This window comes from Equus przewalskii, chromosome 26, assembly GCF_037783145.1.
Source record: "Equus przewalskii isolate Varuska chromosome 26, EquPr2, whole genome shotgun sequence".
NCBI lineage: Eukaryota > Metazoa > Chordata > Mammalia > Perissodactyla > Equidae > Equus > Equus przewalskii.
The window spans coordinates 2,637,055-2,652,338 of record NC_091856.1 but is presented as its reverse complement, the minus strand read 5'-3'; the positions used below and the strand labels follow the sequence as shown (position 1 = coordinate 2,652,338).

The 15,284-nt window shown below is 53.8% G+C and overlaps 1 protein-coding gene across 6 annotated transcripts in view; it reads left to right on the top strand.

The window, feature by feature from the left end:
• Nucleotides 1–14,362, top strand: part of FBXO10 (F-box protein 10) — a 50,320-nt gene extending 35,958 nt beyond the window's left edge. For 4 of the 6 annotated variants that reach the window (XM_070595212.1, XM_070595211.1, XM_070595214.1 and 1 more), the window contains 6 exons: nt 2,891–2,961; nt 4,610–4,762; nt 5,783–6,052; nt 7,852–8,165; nt 9,573–9,754; nt 11,861–14,362. In XM_070595212.1, the coding sequence (XP_070451313.1) occupies nt 2,891–2,961; nt 4,610–4,762; nt 5,783–6,052; nt 7,852–8,165; nt 9,573–9,754; nt 11,861–12,035 (1,165 nt within the window). In that variant the 3' untranslated portion in view covers nt 12,036–14,362. The remainder of the gene's footprint in view (nt 1–2,890; nt 2,962–4,609; nt 4,763–5,782; nt 6,053–7,851; nt 8,166–9,572; nt 9,755–11,860) is intronic. The other 2 variants (XM_070595216.1, XM_070595215.1) reach the window with 1 other exon arrangement.
• Nucleotides 14,363–15,284: the final 922 nt, after the last annotated feature.

Below are 15,284 nucleotides of genomic sequence, written 5' to 3'. Positions count from 1 at the left end.
GAAGAAGGTCAAGAATAATATGTAGATACTTCTTGATCATCCAATTAACCAGCAAACTTAGAAGGACGATGCATATATATTTAGACAAAGAACTGGAGGGAGAAGGAAACATTAACCAGATGGAGGCCATAAACCTAATTCGACATCTTATCTGGGCAGGATTCCTTTCTGATTGTCTCACATGGGACTGTGTGCTCCTCCATTAATTAACTGAAAAATATCTTGAAAGTTACCTGCAGGTGGTCACATTCTCTTACTATATCTAATTTTCCCGGGAGGTAGTGCCTCCCAAGCAGCCACCCAAAGGAGTGAAAACTGGAGGTTAAGATAGGAAGAGGAATGAAGGGCAATTAGAAGCAGCACAGGTTTCAGAACTATGTGAGGGGCTGGCCGGTTATTCTTCACCAAGGGGCGGCCCTGCACCCCTCGGCGTTAATCGGCTGGACCCTGTCAAACAGCCGATCAAATGATGTAGCCACGGCTCCCAGCACAGAAGCAGTGAAATTCAGAGTGTGTCCTGGGAAGATGGTGAAAAACGTGGTATTTTTGGGCACAAGATGCCCGGGGAGGGTTGAGTAGATCACCCTACAAAGGCAGGTTGATGCTGGAGCACAGAGGACCTCGAATGCCAAGTGTGGTGGGTAGAATAATGGCCCTCCAAATACATCCGTGTCCTAATCCTTGGAACCTATGAATATGTTACCTTGCACGGCAAAGAGGCTTTGCAGATGTGATTAAGTTAAGGCCCTTGAGATAGGCAGATGATCCTGGATTATGTAGGTGGGCCCAGTGTCATCGCAAGGGTCCTTGAAGAGGAAAGCAAGAGGGTCAGAGTCAGAGAAAAGGAAATGTGACAACAGAAGCAGAGGTCAGTGTGATGAGGCCACAGGCCAAGAAATATGGGCATCCTCTAGAAGCTGAAAAAGACAAAACTCGATTCCCCCTATAGCCTCCAGAAGGCACGCGGGTCTGCTGACGGCCTAATTTAGTGCCATAGGCCCGTTCTGTCCTTCTGATGTCCTGGACTAAAAGAACGGAAATCTGTGCTGTGTTAACGCACCAAGTTGGTGGTCATCTGTTCTAGCAGCCGTCCCCCAAGCCAGCACGTTTGGAGTTTACCTGGTGGGTGCTGGGGAGCTGTCGAAGGTGTGGAGCAAGGAGGATTACAATCAGATCAAACATAGTCCCTTTGAGAGAACAGGTTGTGCTTTTTTCCTTTCCGTTTCTTTGTGATGGAAGGTGGGGGTCCAGGGGAGAGTACAGAATGAATTTTGAGATCCCTGAAGTGGCCTGAATAAGTCAAACCACAGCATATCTTTGTTGCCAGTGAGATTTCTGTAACCTGTTATGGTTTTCTTTGCGCCATGGCTGCAAGGAAGCCCAGGGCTCAAACTAGCTCATCTGCACTCAATACCCCACCCTTGGTTCTTGGAACAATGATCTGTCCCCATTTCCTAAATGTTTTCTGGTGCTTCTTTGATCTCTCTCCTGCCCGCCCTATGTACACACACATACATGTTTCTCCAAGGGGCCATGGTTCCTTTCTGGAGGTTAGTGGGATTTGTATTAAAAATATGCCAGCTGTGCATTTGCTGCTATGGCACAGCTCTCAGAAATCTGGATGAGGCACGCCCTAGGCCAGGGACTGCATCTGACTGTGAATTCTAGAAACCCACAGGAGCCATCAGCTGGTTGAATTGTCATCAGACCAAAGCAGACTCTTCAAGTCTGTCTGAGGAAAAAAATAGGGATGTTTTTAACAGATAATTTCACTTGTTGAATTCCAAAACGCATAGTGTAGATGTGCTTGACATCTGGCTTTCCCAGCATCAATATAATTTGCTGTTTTTTCCCCAAGGAAGTAGACCATTTTGACCCCACCAGGAGATGGGAAAACTTAATCAGCCAACTCCTACCCAGTGATGTTCTGTGGGGTGCCAGGCCTTGTGTTGGCCGCTGAAGGGCCAGATGAGTATTTGGACCTACATTCCTCAGCCACAGGGTGGGAAGTGGGAGGGCGACCTCCTGAGAGACAGGCAAGGAGATCACAGCATTCCTGTTAGTAAACATCAACAGCAAATGTGTGTCCTCCAGGGGTAACCCGAATCTGCTAACGTCTGGGTATGACTGACTTTGTTTTTACAGGCAGGAATCCAAGGTGCAGAAAATGGAAAGAAATGCAGGGCCCTTAACATGCTCAGGTGTCTGGTTTTGAGGAACTCACTTGCAAGGCCTTCATATGGTGGTCAGGGTTGTGTGTGTGTTTTTCTGAGCAGGAGCATGTTTTCCTATATCTTCCATTTGTGCTGACCCAACCCATGAGGTTTCACATACACGTCATCTGATGGTCTTAAAACCTCCTTTTTCAAAATCTGGTTTTCTTATTTTAAGGCGTGTTGTTATTTTATGATGTCATTCAGTGGATAAGTGGTTGAGTTAACAGAAAATAAGGTAAAGAGTAGCTGTTGGATACAAACAGATCTCAGGCTTGTCACAGAGTGTGATTCAGGCTCTCCCACAGACCACTCCCAGACAAGCTTAACACAGCCTCCGAGGAATTCTTGATGCCACCAAAACTTTACCTGTGACCTGTGCAGCACAGCGACATCCGTCTAAAATGGTGTTTCCTTTGGACGCCGGTCAGGAGAGGCCGCAGAGACTTGGAGATCATTGTGCTTCTGTGGCATGGTTTAGGATTAGTTTTTGGCCACTGATGGCTGAAGATCGCTCGAGGCCTGGCTTCTAGTACTGCAGGAGGCGCTGCATGCCCTATGGGCCTGAGTCATGTGGGGAGGCCACAAAAGCAGGCAGCCACCTTGGGTGGGCATTGTCTTCGACGCATGACATTGGTCTAGTCTCACCTCTGTGTCTTCTTCTCCTTCCGTTCTAGTGGGAACCACATTTTCAAGGGCCGAGCAGCCGGCATCGCAGTGAACGAGAATGGCAAAGGCCTCATCACAGGTAGGGGTGGGAACCGCCTGGAGCCCTCGGCAGCTGAGCGAGCACCCTGAGTGAAGCCAACATCCCTGCTTCACCCCCGCCCGTCTTTCAGCTCGACAGACTGGCCGTCCTCTCTGAATAGTGGCTAGCGCTCGAGGACTCGGCTCTGTGCACTAGCCGTGCTCATTACCAGGAGGGCCTGGCAGGGAGGGAGTGCCTGCCCTTTGCCAGGCTCAGTGCTCACAGGATCTCACCGGATGGCTCACGTAACAGTGTGGGAAACGTTTATGCCACACGAACTGTCTGAGCCCTTCTCTTGGCTTTTGTACGGGCTTGTGCCTGCTCTGGAAGTCCATCCTCATCTTCCTTCTGCCTGGCTAACTCCTGCTCATCCTTTGGGCCTCAGCCTAAGTGTCACTTCCTCAGGGAAGCCTGTCCTGCCCTCCCATTATACACATGTACATGCACTGTACCCAGTAGGACGTTTTACCTAATTTCTTAGTGATCTGTTTAACGTCAGTCTCCATGGCTGTAAGGCAGTAAATTCTATAAGGCAAGGGCTCCATTCTGTCAGGCACATCGACGTCACCTCAGCACAGAGTGCACCATACCTGGGACATAAAAGAGATTCAGTAAATATTGGTCCAGTGAGTCCCCTGACTGAAGCCAGCCTGCCTTCAGTCGTCAGACATTTACTGGGCACATACTGTTTTGGGAACTGGGGATTCAGCAGTGAGCAAAAGAGATACCATCCCTGCTGTCAGGAAGGGACATTCTAGGAGGGGAAAACAAAGAAAGAAAAGCATACATATGCAGGAAAAATCACATCTGAGGGTGGTAAGTGCTCTGCAGATAATTAAAGTGAGGTGATGGGGGACTATGTGGGTATTTAAGATTGTGTGGTCAGGGCAGGCCTTTCTGAGAAGGTGACACGTAAGACAGAACCTGAAAGATGGGGAGGAGCTGGGGAAAAGAACCGGAGTCCCACACGGGGGCCTGCGGGAACAGACTTGGCGTGCCCGAGAAGCAGCGAGGTCACCTGTGTGACTGGGGTGTGAGTGAGGGGCGAGGGGTAGGAGAAGCTCACAGGGCAGAAAGGGCCATCACACAGGGTCTCCTGAGCCACTGCCCTTCAGTCCCAGGAGGCTGGGCGTCCACCCTGCCACGTGCTGGGGGCAGCAGTGTCCTGGGCTCACCCCTGCTGACTCGTGGCTCTTCCGCCCACCCCCAGAGAAGAGAGATGGCTGTGGGCCACCCAGAGCTGAGGCTGAGGAGGGCAGGCTGGTGCCTCCCCAGGCTTGTGGGGGAGGGATGGACTCTGCTTCAGCCCTCCCGGAAACAGCCCTACAGCACAGATGTCCCTGCCCGGCCTTGGTGCAGGGACTCTAAAGCCAGTTTATTCTTAGTCATCAGTCTTCAGGGCCGTGGGTACAGTGGTTACTGGGGATATGGCAGAGCACATGACAGAAAGACAGGCACAAACCGTGCCCTTGGGGGAAGCAGACAGCAGACGAGTCCTGGGAAAGCCAAACACCAGACGCAATTCTGGGTGCTGACTGCTGACAGGGTAAGGCCTGGGCGTCCTGGTCTGGCCTGTCCGGGCCCTCGTTGCCAGCACTGTTGGTGGAGGCCCTTGGGCCTTGACTCTCTTTTCTGCCTCTCTCCTTAGAAAATGTGATCCGTGAGAACCAGTGGGGAGGTGTGGACATCCGCCGTGGTGGGGTCCCCGTCCTCAGGAGCAACCTCATCTGCTTCGGCTACTCAGATGGTGTGGTCGTGGGGGATGAGGGCAAAGGACTGATAGAAGGAAACACCATCTACGGTGAGGAGCACACGCCCTGGGGAGGGGCTGGGGTCCACCCCAGCCTGGGTGCGGGAAGCCTGGGTTCCAGCTCCAGCTCGTGGGTCCTGAGAAAGTCGCCGTGGTTCCCTGGCTTCAAAGCTTCCCCTGAGGACAGCATGGGTCTCAGGCCACAGCCACACAGCCCTCCCCGAGGCAGGAGCTCTCGTAAAGCACCTCGTAACCCAGACTGACTCCGTGGAGTCAGCAAAGCAGAGAGCTTTGTCCTCATGTAAAACAGCGAAAGGCAGGAGTTGGATCTGGAGTGAGGACGGGGCCTTGGAAGCTCTGACACGCTGGCCTCTGACTCCTCCATCCTTTCTTCTGATCCAGAGAACTGCAGATAGCAGGGGAGAAATAGGGTAATCGTGGAAAGAACATTGTTCTCACTCACTCTGTGACTTGGGCAAAGCCTTAATCTTTCTGGACTGCATCTCTAATGATAGTAATAATAGCTACCCTGTATCTGGGCTCGACTCTCTGCTAGGCCCTTATATGCAATATCACATTTAGTCCTCATGGCTATCTTCTGAGGGAGGCCCAGTCATTAACCCCGTTTAAAGATGAGGAAACTGAGGCACAGAGAAGTTTAATAACCTGCCCAAGGTCCCACAGCTAGGAAAGGGGTAGGGCTGGGATTCAAACTGAGGCTGCCAGCGTCTCTGTGCAGGGAGGGGTTGGGCTGGATGAGCTCCGAGGGCCGCTCTAGCACCATCACTATGGGCTGTGTGCTTCCAATCTGGAGTGTGGCCTGGACCATTCTCAGAGCACTCTCACCCCCAGTGCAGGGATCCTCGCTGTGAGCTTGACCTGGCTGTTGTTATCCCTCTTGAGTGAAGGAGAAGCCTGCGGCCAGAGCCTTAAAGCGATTGTCCGAGGCCATTAGCCTCCAGACTCTCTCCCGGGCCAGGGTCTTTGTTGCTTCCCCTCCTGGGGAGACACCGGGTGCTGCCTCAGCTGTTGCTCGGTGTCAGTGACCACCAGCACCTTTCCCTGTCCCAGCTAATAAGGGCTGTGGTGTGTGGATGATGTCGTCCAGCCTGCCCCATGTCAGCAGCAACCACGTCAGCTACAATGGCCTGTACGGAGTGGCAGTGTTTAGCCAGAAGGACGGCTCTGGGGAGTTCCCTGGAGGCCATGGGGCCCAGGAGAACTTCAGCGAGGATGGGGACGCCATCCTCTGGGAGACAGAGCTGGAGAAGGACGACGACCCGCTGCGCCGGCCCGTCACCACAGCTCTGGTCGAGTCAAACAGCATTAATCACAATGGAGGTGAGGCCCCCCCAACCCCGCGCCTACTCCGGAGCCTTCATAAGGCCCTTCACCCACTGGCCCTTCCAGCTCACTGGCCGTTAACCCGATTCCCCAGCCCCCTGGGCTTTGTGTTCCTTGAACTTGAATCCATTCTTTCCTTCCGCCACCCCGACTTTGCTCGTGCCGTTGGTCTTGCCTGAAATTCCCCTTCTCCCATCCACACATCCCAAACGACGTGAACCTCAAAGCCCCGCGCCCAGTCCTCCCTTGAACGTGGCCCCCCAGCCCCAGTGGCGCTTGTTAGGGGGCCTGGGACTGCCTTTGTTTCTGTGGCTGTTTGTTTCATCAGCTCTGATGGGCTGCCGGCTTGAGGCAAGGAACAGACTCCCACTCCTGCGGGTGCCGCACGCCCCAGCAGCGCCAAATCCCGCATCCGGCGTCCGCATCTCTAATCTGCTCAGAGACGCATTTCTCACATTTTAACCTTAGCATAAGATGCATTTAATATGCATCCTGCAGTTGATGGCATATCATGGTTTAATTAGCAGTGATTTTTCTTAGAGATACAGAAAATGAGTGTGTTTTAAATCCATGTCATCTTAGACTTGATAAAAAATGATAGTAAGCATTCGATGTTTACTGAATTGAAAAAGAAACTTACTGTGGAGGTCGTCTAACTCCAGGGCTCCCAGACCGGGCTGACTATCAGAATCGCTGTGGGGCTGATGGAGGAGGGTGTGTTAGAAAGAGGCCCCTGGCCCTGGTAAGCCCCTTCGTCCGGGAGCGGCAGAGGGCGGGGAGACGGGTAGCCAGCAGCCCCAGCCCACTTGCCTAGGAAATCAGCTCTGTCCCCTGTCAGTTCAGGGTTTCCTCCATGTGGCAATGCATCTGGTAGGACAGGCAGAGCCACATAAATTCACACACACTTGATTGATATTTGCTGTTCTCAACCAAGCCAGGAGGAGCAACAGACAGGTGCCACCAGGAGGCTGGGCCCGGCAGACTCGCCACCCCAGCTGCTCCCCATGACCTCATCCTTGTCCTCCCCACACCTCTTCCCAGTGCCACCCCTGCTCTTGCTCCTGTGGTGGGTGGAGGTCACCATTGAGGCGTCCTCCTCCGCACCCCGAGTCCACCTGCCGTGCTCTCTCTTCCTGACCAAGTCATGCGGCTCTGAGCCAGCTGACTTTGTGCTTTTTTTCTACAAACGTATAGTGTCTCTAAACATATACAACCTCACACACCATTTTCTTTTCAAAATTTGTAACACATTTTAGATATGTATTACTTAGCTTAATAAATTTCTCTACCCCAAAATTATAGAATTTCCCTTAAGAAAATTTCCCAAAACAGTGGAGAGGCAGATTCCAGCTCAGTATGGGAAGGAAAACAGAACAACTTTCCAGCAGGTAGATGTGTCTGTCTAGAGGTGGAATGGGCGGCCTTGGGTGGGTAGTGAGCATTCCGTCACAGGAGGCGCAAATGGCAGGATGATGATGTGGGAGGCATTCAAGCTCAGGATGAGCCCTAGGCCAGATGGCCAGCTGAGCCTAAGGAATCTTCTCGCATCACGCTTCCCTGGCTGTTGATGAGGACTTAGTTCAGAAGGAACAGAGTTTTCTTGATGTTCCTGGGTTCCTTCTGCTCTGTTTGCCGTCTGGCCTGTTGGGGCGCTTCCCGCGGGCTGGTTCGGAGTGTACTACCCACTCCTCCCTCTCCGGGGTGCAGTTCCGGGAAGGCTCCTCCTGACTGGTGTGGCCGGGGCTGGCCCTGGCACTGCCCTCTGCTCTCTCTGCTCCCCAACCCCTTTGCCACAGCCTCGGGACTCTACGTCCAGAGCAGCGAGGCGCTGCATATCGTCACCAACGTGATCCATGCTAATGGGGACAGAGGCATCACTGTGGCTCAGAGCGGCCAGCTCACCCGTGTGGCCAACAACAGCATCTCCTGCAACCGCCAGAGTGGGGTCAAGGTCGAGGCCCAGTGCAAGGTAGAGCTCCGGGGCAACGGCATCTATGACAACAGAGGCCATGGCATCATCACCAAGGGTGACAGCACCGTCGTCATTGAAAACGACATCATCGGCAACCGGGGCAGTGGGCTGCAGCTGCTGCCCAGGTCCGACACTAAGGTGTGTGCATGCGTGTGTGACGTGTGGTGTCAACACAGGGCACGGCCCTGGGAGGGCCCTCGTGCCCTCTGCTGAGGAGCAGAACCTTAAGCACTCAGCACTGCAAGGGGCCTCCTTCCGCCTGCCAGAACTCAGCCTGGGAGACGCAGGCGGGCCTTCTCACGGGAGGGGACATATGAACTGGGCCCTGAAGCATGAACAAGAGTTACCAGCAGGAAGCCAGGGTGAGGGTGCCACCTGCGGTTTCTTCGTGGTCTCTGGGTCAAGGGCAGGGCTATTTCAGCTCTCTTCCCCTGACAGAATAATCGCACACAGGACCTGGTATGCAGTAGGTGCCTAATGAGGAGAGAAATCTTGCCTTGGGCCCTTTGCACACACTATTCCCTGTGTACCTGGGATATCCTTCTCCCCGTTTTCCTACCTCAGTCCTGCGGCCTGGCTGTCACTTGCTTCAGAAGGCCCCCCGACCCTCCAGGCTGTTTGAGGTGCTCCTTTACTGAACTTTAAGGTGCTTGTGCCCACCCCCCCCCAACCCCATACTTCCCAGAGCACTTCCCTCAGTGCTTTGTTTCTGTTCCTCTGCCTGCCTGTCTCCCCTGCAGGACAGCCAGCTCTAAGCTCCCTCTTTTTTTTTTTTTTTTTTTTGAGGAGGATCAGCCCTGAGCTAACATCTGCCTCTAGTCCTCCTCTTTTTGCTGAGGAAGACTGGCCCTGAGCTCACATCTGTGCCCATCTTCCTCCACTTTATATGTGGGATGCCTGCCACAGCATGGCTTGCCCAGTGATGCGTAGGTCCACACCCGGGATCCGAAACAGCGAACCCCAGGCCACCAAAGTGGAGGAGGCAAACTTAACCCCTGTGCCACCAGGCCGGCTCCCTGAGCTCCCTCTTTCTGTGAAGCATTGTGCTGGGGGCTGGGGCTGCAGTGCTGAGCAGACAGACCCAGTTCCTGCCCTTGTGAAAGTACCATCCCAAAGCCTCTTTTTGGCTCTGTGGCTTCATGAGTAGGGACTTAGGCAAGGAGTGAAGAATTCCTTGTCTTTGCAGCTGAGCACTGTGGGAGCAAAGGAGCAGAGGGGGCACGCCTACCCTGGTTCGGTTGCCAGCGGCCCTGGTCTCTGGCTCCACCTTCCCTCTCTGCCAGGCCTTGCACGTTGTTCCTTCTTGGAACAACTCTTCCCTGCTCTGCACTGGATCAACTCCTACAGCTTACTCATCACCTCCTCCAGGAAGCCCTCCCTGGTTCCCCCAGGCTGGTCTCAATATCCCTTCCCTGAACTCCCATGATTCAGTGCTGACCTACCGGGCAGGCTCTTCCCCCTCAGTTTTATTGGTCATTCACTTGCCTGGCTCCCCCCTAGTCTGGGAGTCCCTGAGGTGTGACAAGCTCTGGCTGCCTCTCTCAGGTAATAAAGAACAGGATCCATTCCTTCCGGGCCTATGGCATCGCAGTGCGGGGCCGCGCCAAGGCCCTGGTGCAAGAGAACATCATCTTCCAGGGCAAGACCAACAAGACCATCTTCCAGCAGATCTCCAACAACCGAGACTGCGTCATGCAGAACAACAAGTTCTTGGTCTTCAAGAAAAAGTGAGTGCCTGGGGTTGCCCGACTCAGTCCTGGAATCGCAGTGAGGGCCCCGGGGAAGCCAGGCCAGGCCCGGGGGTGCAGTTGCCCCTGCCCGCAGTCCTGTCACCTTCACCTCTGGTGGCGTGGGGGGACGGTGCTGGGCTTGGGCTTTGGTTGGGGCCTGTCTGGGGACCTGCGCCTGACTCCCTGGGGGAGCAGCTTCGAGAGTCAGAGATGAGCTTTCAGATCTCAGCTCTGCCACTTACTGGCTGTGTGGCCTCCGGCCAGTTGCTCAGCATGGGCAGGCGAGTGAGCTAGCCGAGGGGTCCCAGGCATTACAAAGGGAGCCACCGCCTCTGGTCACTGGGTTTAGGCCCTCTGCCTTGTGCCTCGCAGTTGCCTCAGGCGCGCCTGCCCCGGCCCTCTTTCTTTCCCCGTTCCCCATTTCGATGGCGTCACCCTCCGCTCAGTGCTCTGGCGGCAAGCCCTTTGCCATTCGCCCCCCTGCACCAAAATTCAGTCACTCGCAGGTCCTCTTGTTCTGCTGCTGATGTGTCTGCCCCTCCCCGTCCCCCCCCCCCCAACCCCCGCCACCTCGTCCAGGCCTCAGCACCCTCCCTCTCGCCTGTGGCCCTTGTTACCGTACACCTACTCCAGTTGTTCATGGACGGACTCTGTTCCGACTGGTCGGTACTTTGCTCTACCGGTTGTAAAAATAGTAATTCTTATCACTCCTGCACGGTAGTTACTCCCCCCTCTCGTGTTGCAGCGGCCTCCTGCCTGGACTCCCTGCCCTTAGACCCCCACCCCCACCCCGCCCCGCAGGCTGTCCTGTGCTGCCTGCCAGATTCATCTTTCTAAGTCACTTCTTGTCATGTCCCGTCCATGGTCAAAAACCCTTGATGGATCCCCTTTTTCTATCTATAGTAGTGATCTCTACTCTTTATTGTACACACTCTTAGTAGAAATATTTTTTGAGGAAACCCCCTCATATGTATGTTTATATATTCCTAATTTATAAAGTATAAAATAAAAAATAAGTAGAAATTCTAATATTTTCTTCCCACATTCCAGTAAATCATATAGTGGACTCCCTGGGGTCCACTTCCCCTTCCCCCTTGGAGACCCCAGGGTACAGGATACGGCACAGACCTGCCAGCCTGGCATTGTCCCTATGCCCTGTCAGCTCCTGGTTTTCCTTTCCAGCCCTCCGTTTTCATCACTCCTTTTCAAGAGCTCTCTCTGCTGCCAAACTCAAACGCTTGCAGCTCTTTGAACATCCGTCCAGGCTTCCCCCTCTCCCCACTGTAGCCAGTCTCTGACTCTCTGCACACCTTTACAGTCCTACTCGTTGTGACATTATTATCAGAGAAGTACATAGAAGACATTGTTGCTGGCTTAAGTAATTTAGGATTTGCTGTAAGACGTGGTTCCTTGTAACTCAGACAACAGAAAGCCCTAATCGAAGCTTCATTCTCATTTGATTTTCCCCAACCCTCATAATCTCCATAAGAGCTCGAGGGTCTGGAACCCACCACCTTCTGTCCCGTATAGATTTGCATTTTCCAGAGTGTCATATAAATGGAATCATACAGTATTTAGTCTTTTGAGTCTGGCTTCTTCACTCAGCATAATGCCCCTGAGATTCACCCATGGTGTCACGTGTCATTCATCCTCCTTGTCGCTGAGTGGTATTCCACTGTATGGATGTGCCACGGCCTTTATCCATCATCACCTGAAGGGTATGTGGGTAGTTTCTAGTTTTTAGTGATTATGAACTAAGCTTTCATAAACATTCATGGTCATACAGCTAGAAAAAAAAAGGAGAAAAATTAGAAAAAAAGAAAGCCACTCATTGGATCTAGATCCTTACTTAAAGACGAGATCACGGAGGCCTGTGGAGGGCACTTGGCCAATGTCACATGCAGAACTGAAGGCAGAGCTGGAGCTAGAACTAATTTCACACACGCCCCTCCTCCTTCTGCCGTCACTGGCCTGGGAGACGCCACCTCCACCCAGATCCAACACCTGGACCTGGTGAGCCTGAGCCACAGTGAGCTGTGTGGGGCTTTCAGCAGCTGCTCTGGGCTCTCAAAGAGTTTGGTGACTATCCTTTTGCACCTGTAGGTCTGATACGTGGCGCCTGGTGAACCCACCAGCACGGCCTCACCTTGACAACTCTCTCCGAGGCCCCTCTGCAGCCCACGGTGGGCAGAAGGTGACGGCCATGGCGACCAGGATCACAGCCCGTGTGGAAGGTGGTTACCACAGCAACCGCAGCATCTTCTGCACCATCCTGTAAGGATGGAGAGCCACACAGCGGGTAACTGAGGGGCTGTCCGAAGACTCCGCGAGCAGCAACCATATACCTTGCTCTCAGGCTCGGGCCTGGCAGGTGCTCAGCCGGGCTAAGAGCTGAGGCCTTCAGGATGGAGGAAGTAGCGCCTGTGCCGGCTCCAGGCCCCTCTCCATCTTCGTACCCACCACCCCCTGAAAAAACAGGCTCCCAGGCCTCCGGGGCACTGAGAACAAAGTATCTCCAAAACCCTTCGGCTCCAAACCCTCTGCAGGAAGGAACTCGGTGTGAGTTTTCAAGAAGAAGAAGGCACAGAAGTTGGTGGGTCCCCAGTAAGTGAAGCTCTTGCAGAGATTTGGAAGAGCTGGGGGAAACCGACACTGCGCCGTGCGTCGGGGTGTCCGTGTGAGTTACGGGGAACGGCGTTTCTCACAGCCTGCACCCAGCCTCTTCTCAGGGAAGAGCAGATTTACTCCTAAGGGAGAGAAGCGATTCTAGTGAGGTGGAAAGAGGCAGCTGCCCAGAACTTCCCCCTGTCCTGGACCTCTCTCCATCCCTCCAGGGACACCACCACACCCGCCCAGCTGCCTGCGGAGGCCGGAGGAGTTGGGTTTCCTTAAGGACACAGTTCTCAGACTTGGACATGGACCTGTGAGGGAGGAAGGGGCTTGGGACAGGGAGCCCCTCTTGAAAGGCTGCCCCAGGGGTGACAAGGGACATGCTGAAAACAGGAGGGGCGTTTGGAGAAGGCTTCCTTCGAGTGGCTCTGGTGCCAGGCTGGGCGGCGAAGGAGGCACGTGACTCTACCCTCAGTAAGCTCCCAGGCTCAGGAGGACGTTGGGTGGGTGCCTGCTGCACCAGGAGCATGTGGACCCCACCAGCACGCCCGCCCCGGCTGCCCCTGGAGATGGAGGTGCTGGGCCCCCGTCTGTGTCCACATTCTTCATGGAGAACCACCTGCCTTTACGGTCCCTCCCGTGGTTTCCCACTCCGTGCCTTGGCCCGTGCTCCTGCCTCTTCCTGACATGCCGTCTCCCACCCGCCCACGTCCAGGTCCTACCCATTCTCCAGGGTCGAGCTCAGACACTGCCATCTCCGCAGAGCACCCCCCTCCCACCACATGACCGTGCCCTTCCCCTGAGCCGCCTCCGCCCTTTCTCTGCCCTCTCAGGGTCCTTTCTGCCTTGATCTGGAGCTATCCAGGTCCGTCCTTGTCCCACTCACCTGCCTGTGAGCCACCTGAGGGGAGGGCCATGTCTCACTGTGTCCCAGCACCCATCCAGGCGCTGGGTGGGGTTAGTAGCGTGAGTGAGGAGGAAGGCTGGCTCCCCAAGGGCTTTACTGAACCCTACTGTGAATGTGTCAAGGTTCCAGAGCCAGGCGGCTCTGACCGACTGCGGGAGGAAGGGGTCCCCCTTCCCGCTTGGCCTTTCATGCAGGGCCTTCACTGGCCTGTTGGGGCCATCGTCAGGCACTAGGCCCCTGGCTCCCAGGCTGGCTTTGCCAGGCCCCGGTGCTGCTCTCCTGGGTGGGGTGGGGGAGGCTAGAGGGAGCCAGGAGCACTGGCTTCACCCTGAGGACTTTGGGCCCCAAGAGCGCTGGCCCCTCTCATCCCCAGCACCGTCCTTTGCACTTCTCTGGTGGCCCCAATGTGAGTCGCTGTACAAAATGCTGCCTTTATTATTTTGTAAGAAATGACTTTTCTGTGAACCAAGTGCTTATAAAAATCTTGGCAACCAAAATAAACTTCTCTATTTTAAGAGGCACTTCTGGGGGGACTTTCCTTGGTCTGGGTATCTGCCAGCGTTCCCGGGCGGCTGGAGGCAGGCCTGGCGCTGCTCTGCCTTCCCAGGGCACCGTTTCCACTGAAGGAGACAGGAGAACCCTGGGCCACCCTGTCCACTCAGCTTGTTCCCATGATGATTCGGGTTCCAAGCTGTGTGTCCTGTGTGCCAGTCTGGGCTTGGACTGCCATCCTGCCTGCCCTGCGGGCTTTGTGAAGTCATCAGTAAAGTCCCTGGTGTGACCCACCTGACCGTCTGCAAAGGGTTTCCAGATCCATGGACACAGGCTTCCCAGCTTCAGTCACTCGGCGTCTTAGAGTTTCTACCAGATCCACGTCACCTGAGGAGAATGTTAGTACTTAACATCTTTCTTTAAATCCTCTTTTTTAAAAAATTAATAGACTTTATTTCTTAGAAGAGTTAGATGTACAGAAAAGGGAGCAGATCCACAGTACAGAGTTCCCAAATGCCCCCCAGTATCCCTATTACTAACATCTTACATTAATATGTATTTTCATCAAAATTAATAAACCAATATCGAGACATTATTATTAACTAAAGTCCAGTGTTTATTCAGATTTCCTTAGCTGTTATCTATTGTCCTTTTCCCATTCCAGGATTCTATCCAGAACACTTCAGAGTTTGAACTAAAAAGAAATGTTTACATCACTACTATAAATGAAAAGCTAGTGTTTTCTAATATACACTATCTTAAAATAAACTATTAAATTGAAACTATTCCCAACACCACAAGCAGAAACGCCTTTGTTGAAACCCGACGTCCGGGGCATTCGTCGCTGCAGTCTAGCCTAACCAGCATTGCCGCGGGCACTTTGATACGTCCTCGTGCCGCTAAAATCATCTGATGCTCCTTCACTGGTATGTTAAACACCAACTTGGTGAGGTCGTTGCCCCATTTTTCACAGGAATTGAGGCTGAGTGGTGATGTGTGTTCAGGCCCCGTAGGTGCAAGTTCACTATCCAATGCTAAGAGCCTGTGGGCAGGAGGGGTGGGCAGCAGGGCTGTCACCTCGGGCTTCGAGAGCAGACACAGAACAGCTGGGATACACACAATGTCCATCTTCAGCCAAGTCCTTTGGAGGCAGAGGGGGTTGGAATGGACCCCATCCTCGCTCTCTGGCTGGGGAAGAGTCAGGAAGTGAAGCTGCTTTGCAGCGGCTGCATTGGCTGAGTGGCCAGGGCTTGCTCTCCCACCCGGCAGGGCAGACCTGCCGAAGAGAAGCTTTTCCATCTGATTATTTTTCCCTTAATTGAGCCAAAATCTATCTCCCTGGCTAAATCCTGCACATACTGCAGGGTCCTACTTCATCATCACTTCCGTGGAGCACCTTCCCTGAGCTCTTCAAATCTCAGTTACGTGCCCCTCCTCCCTGCTTTCATGCCTGCCCCCCGTGTTACCCCCCCGGTGGCACTGAATCCTCTGTGTTCAAAGTCTACTGATTTGTCTGAT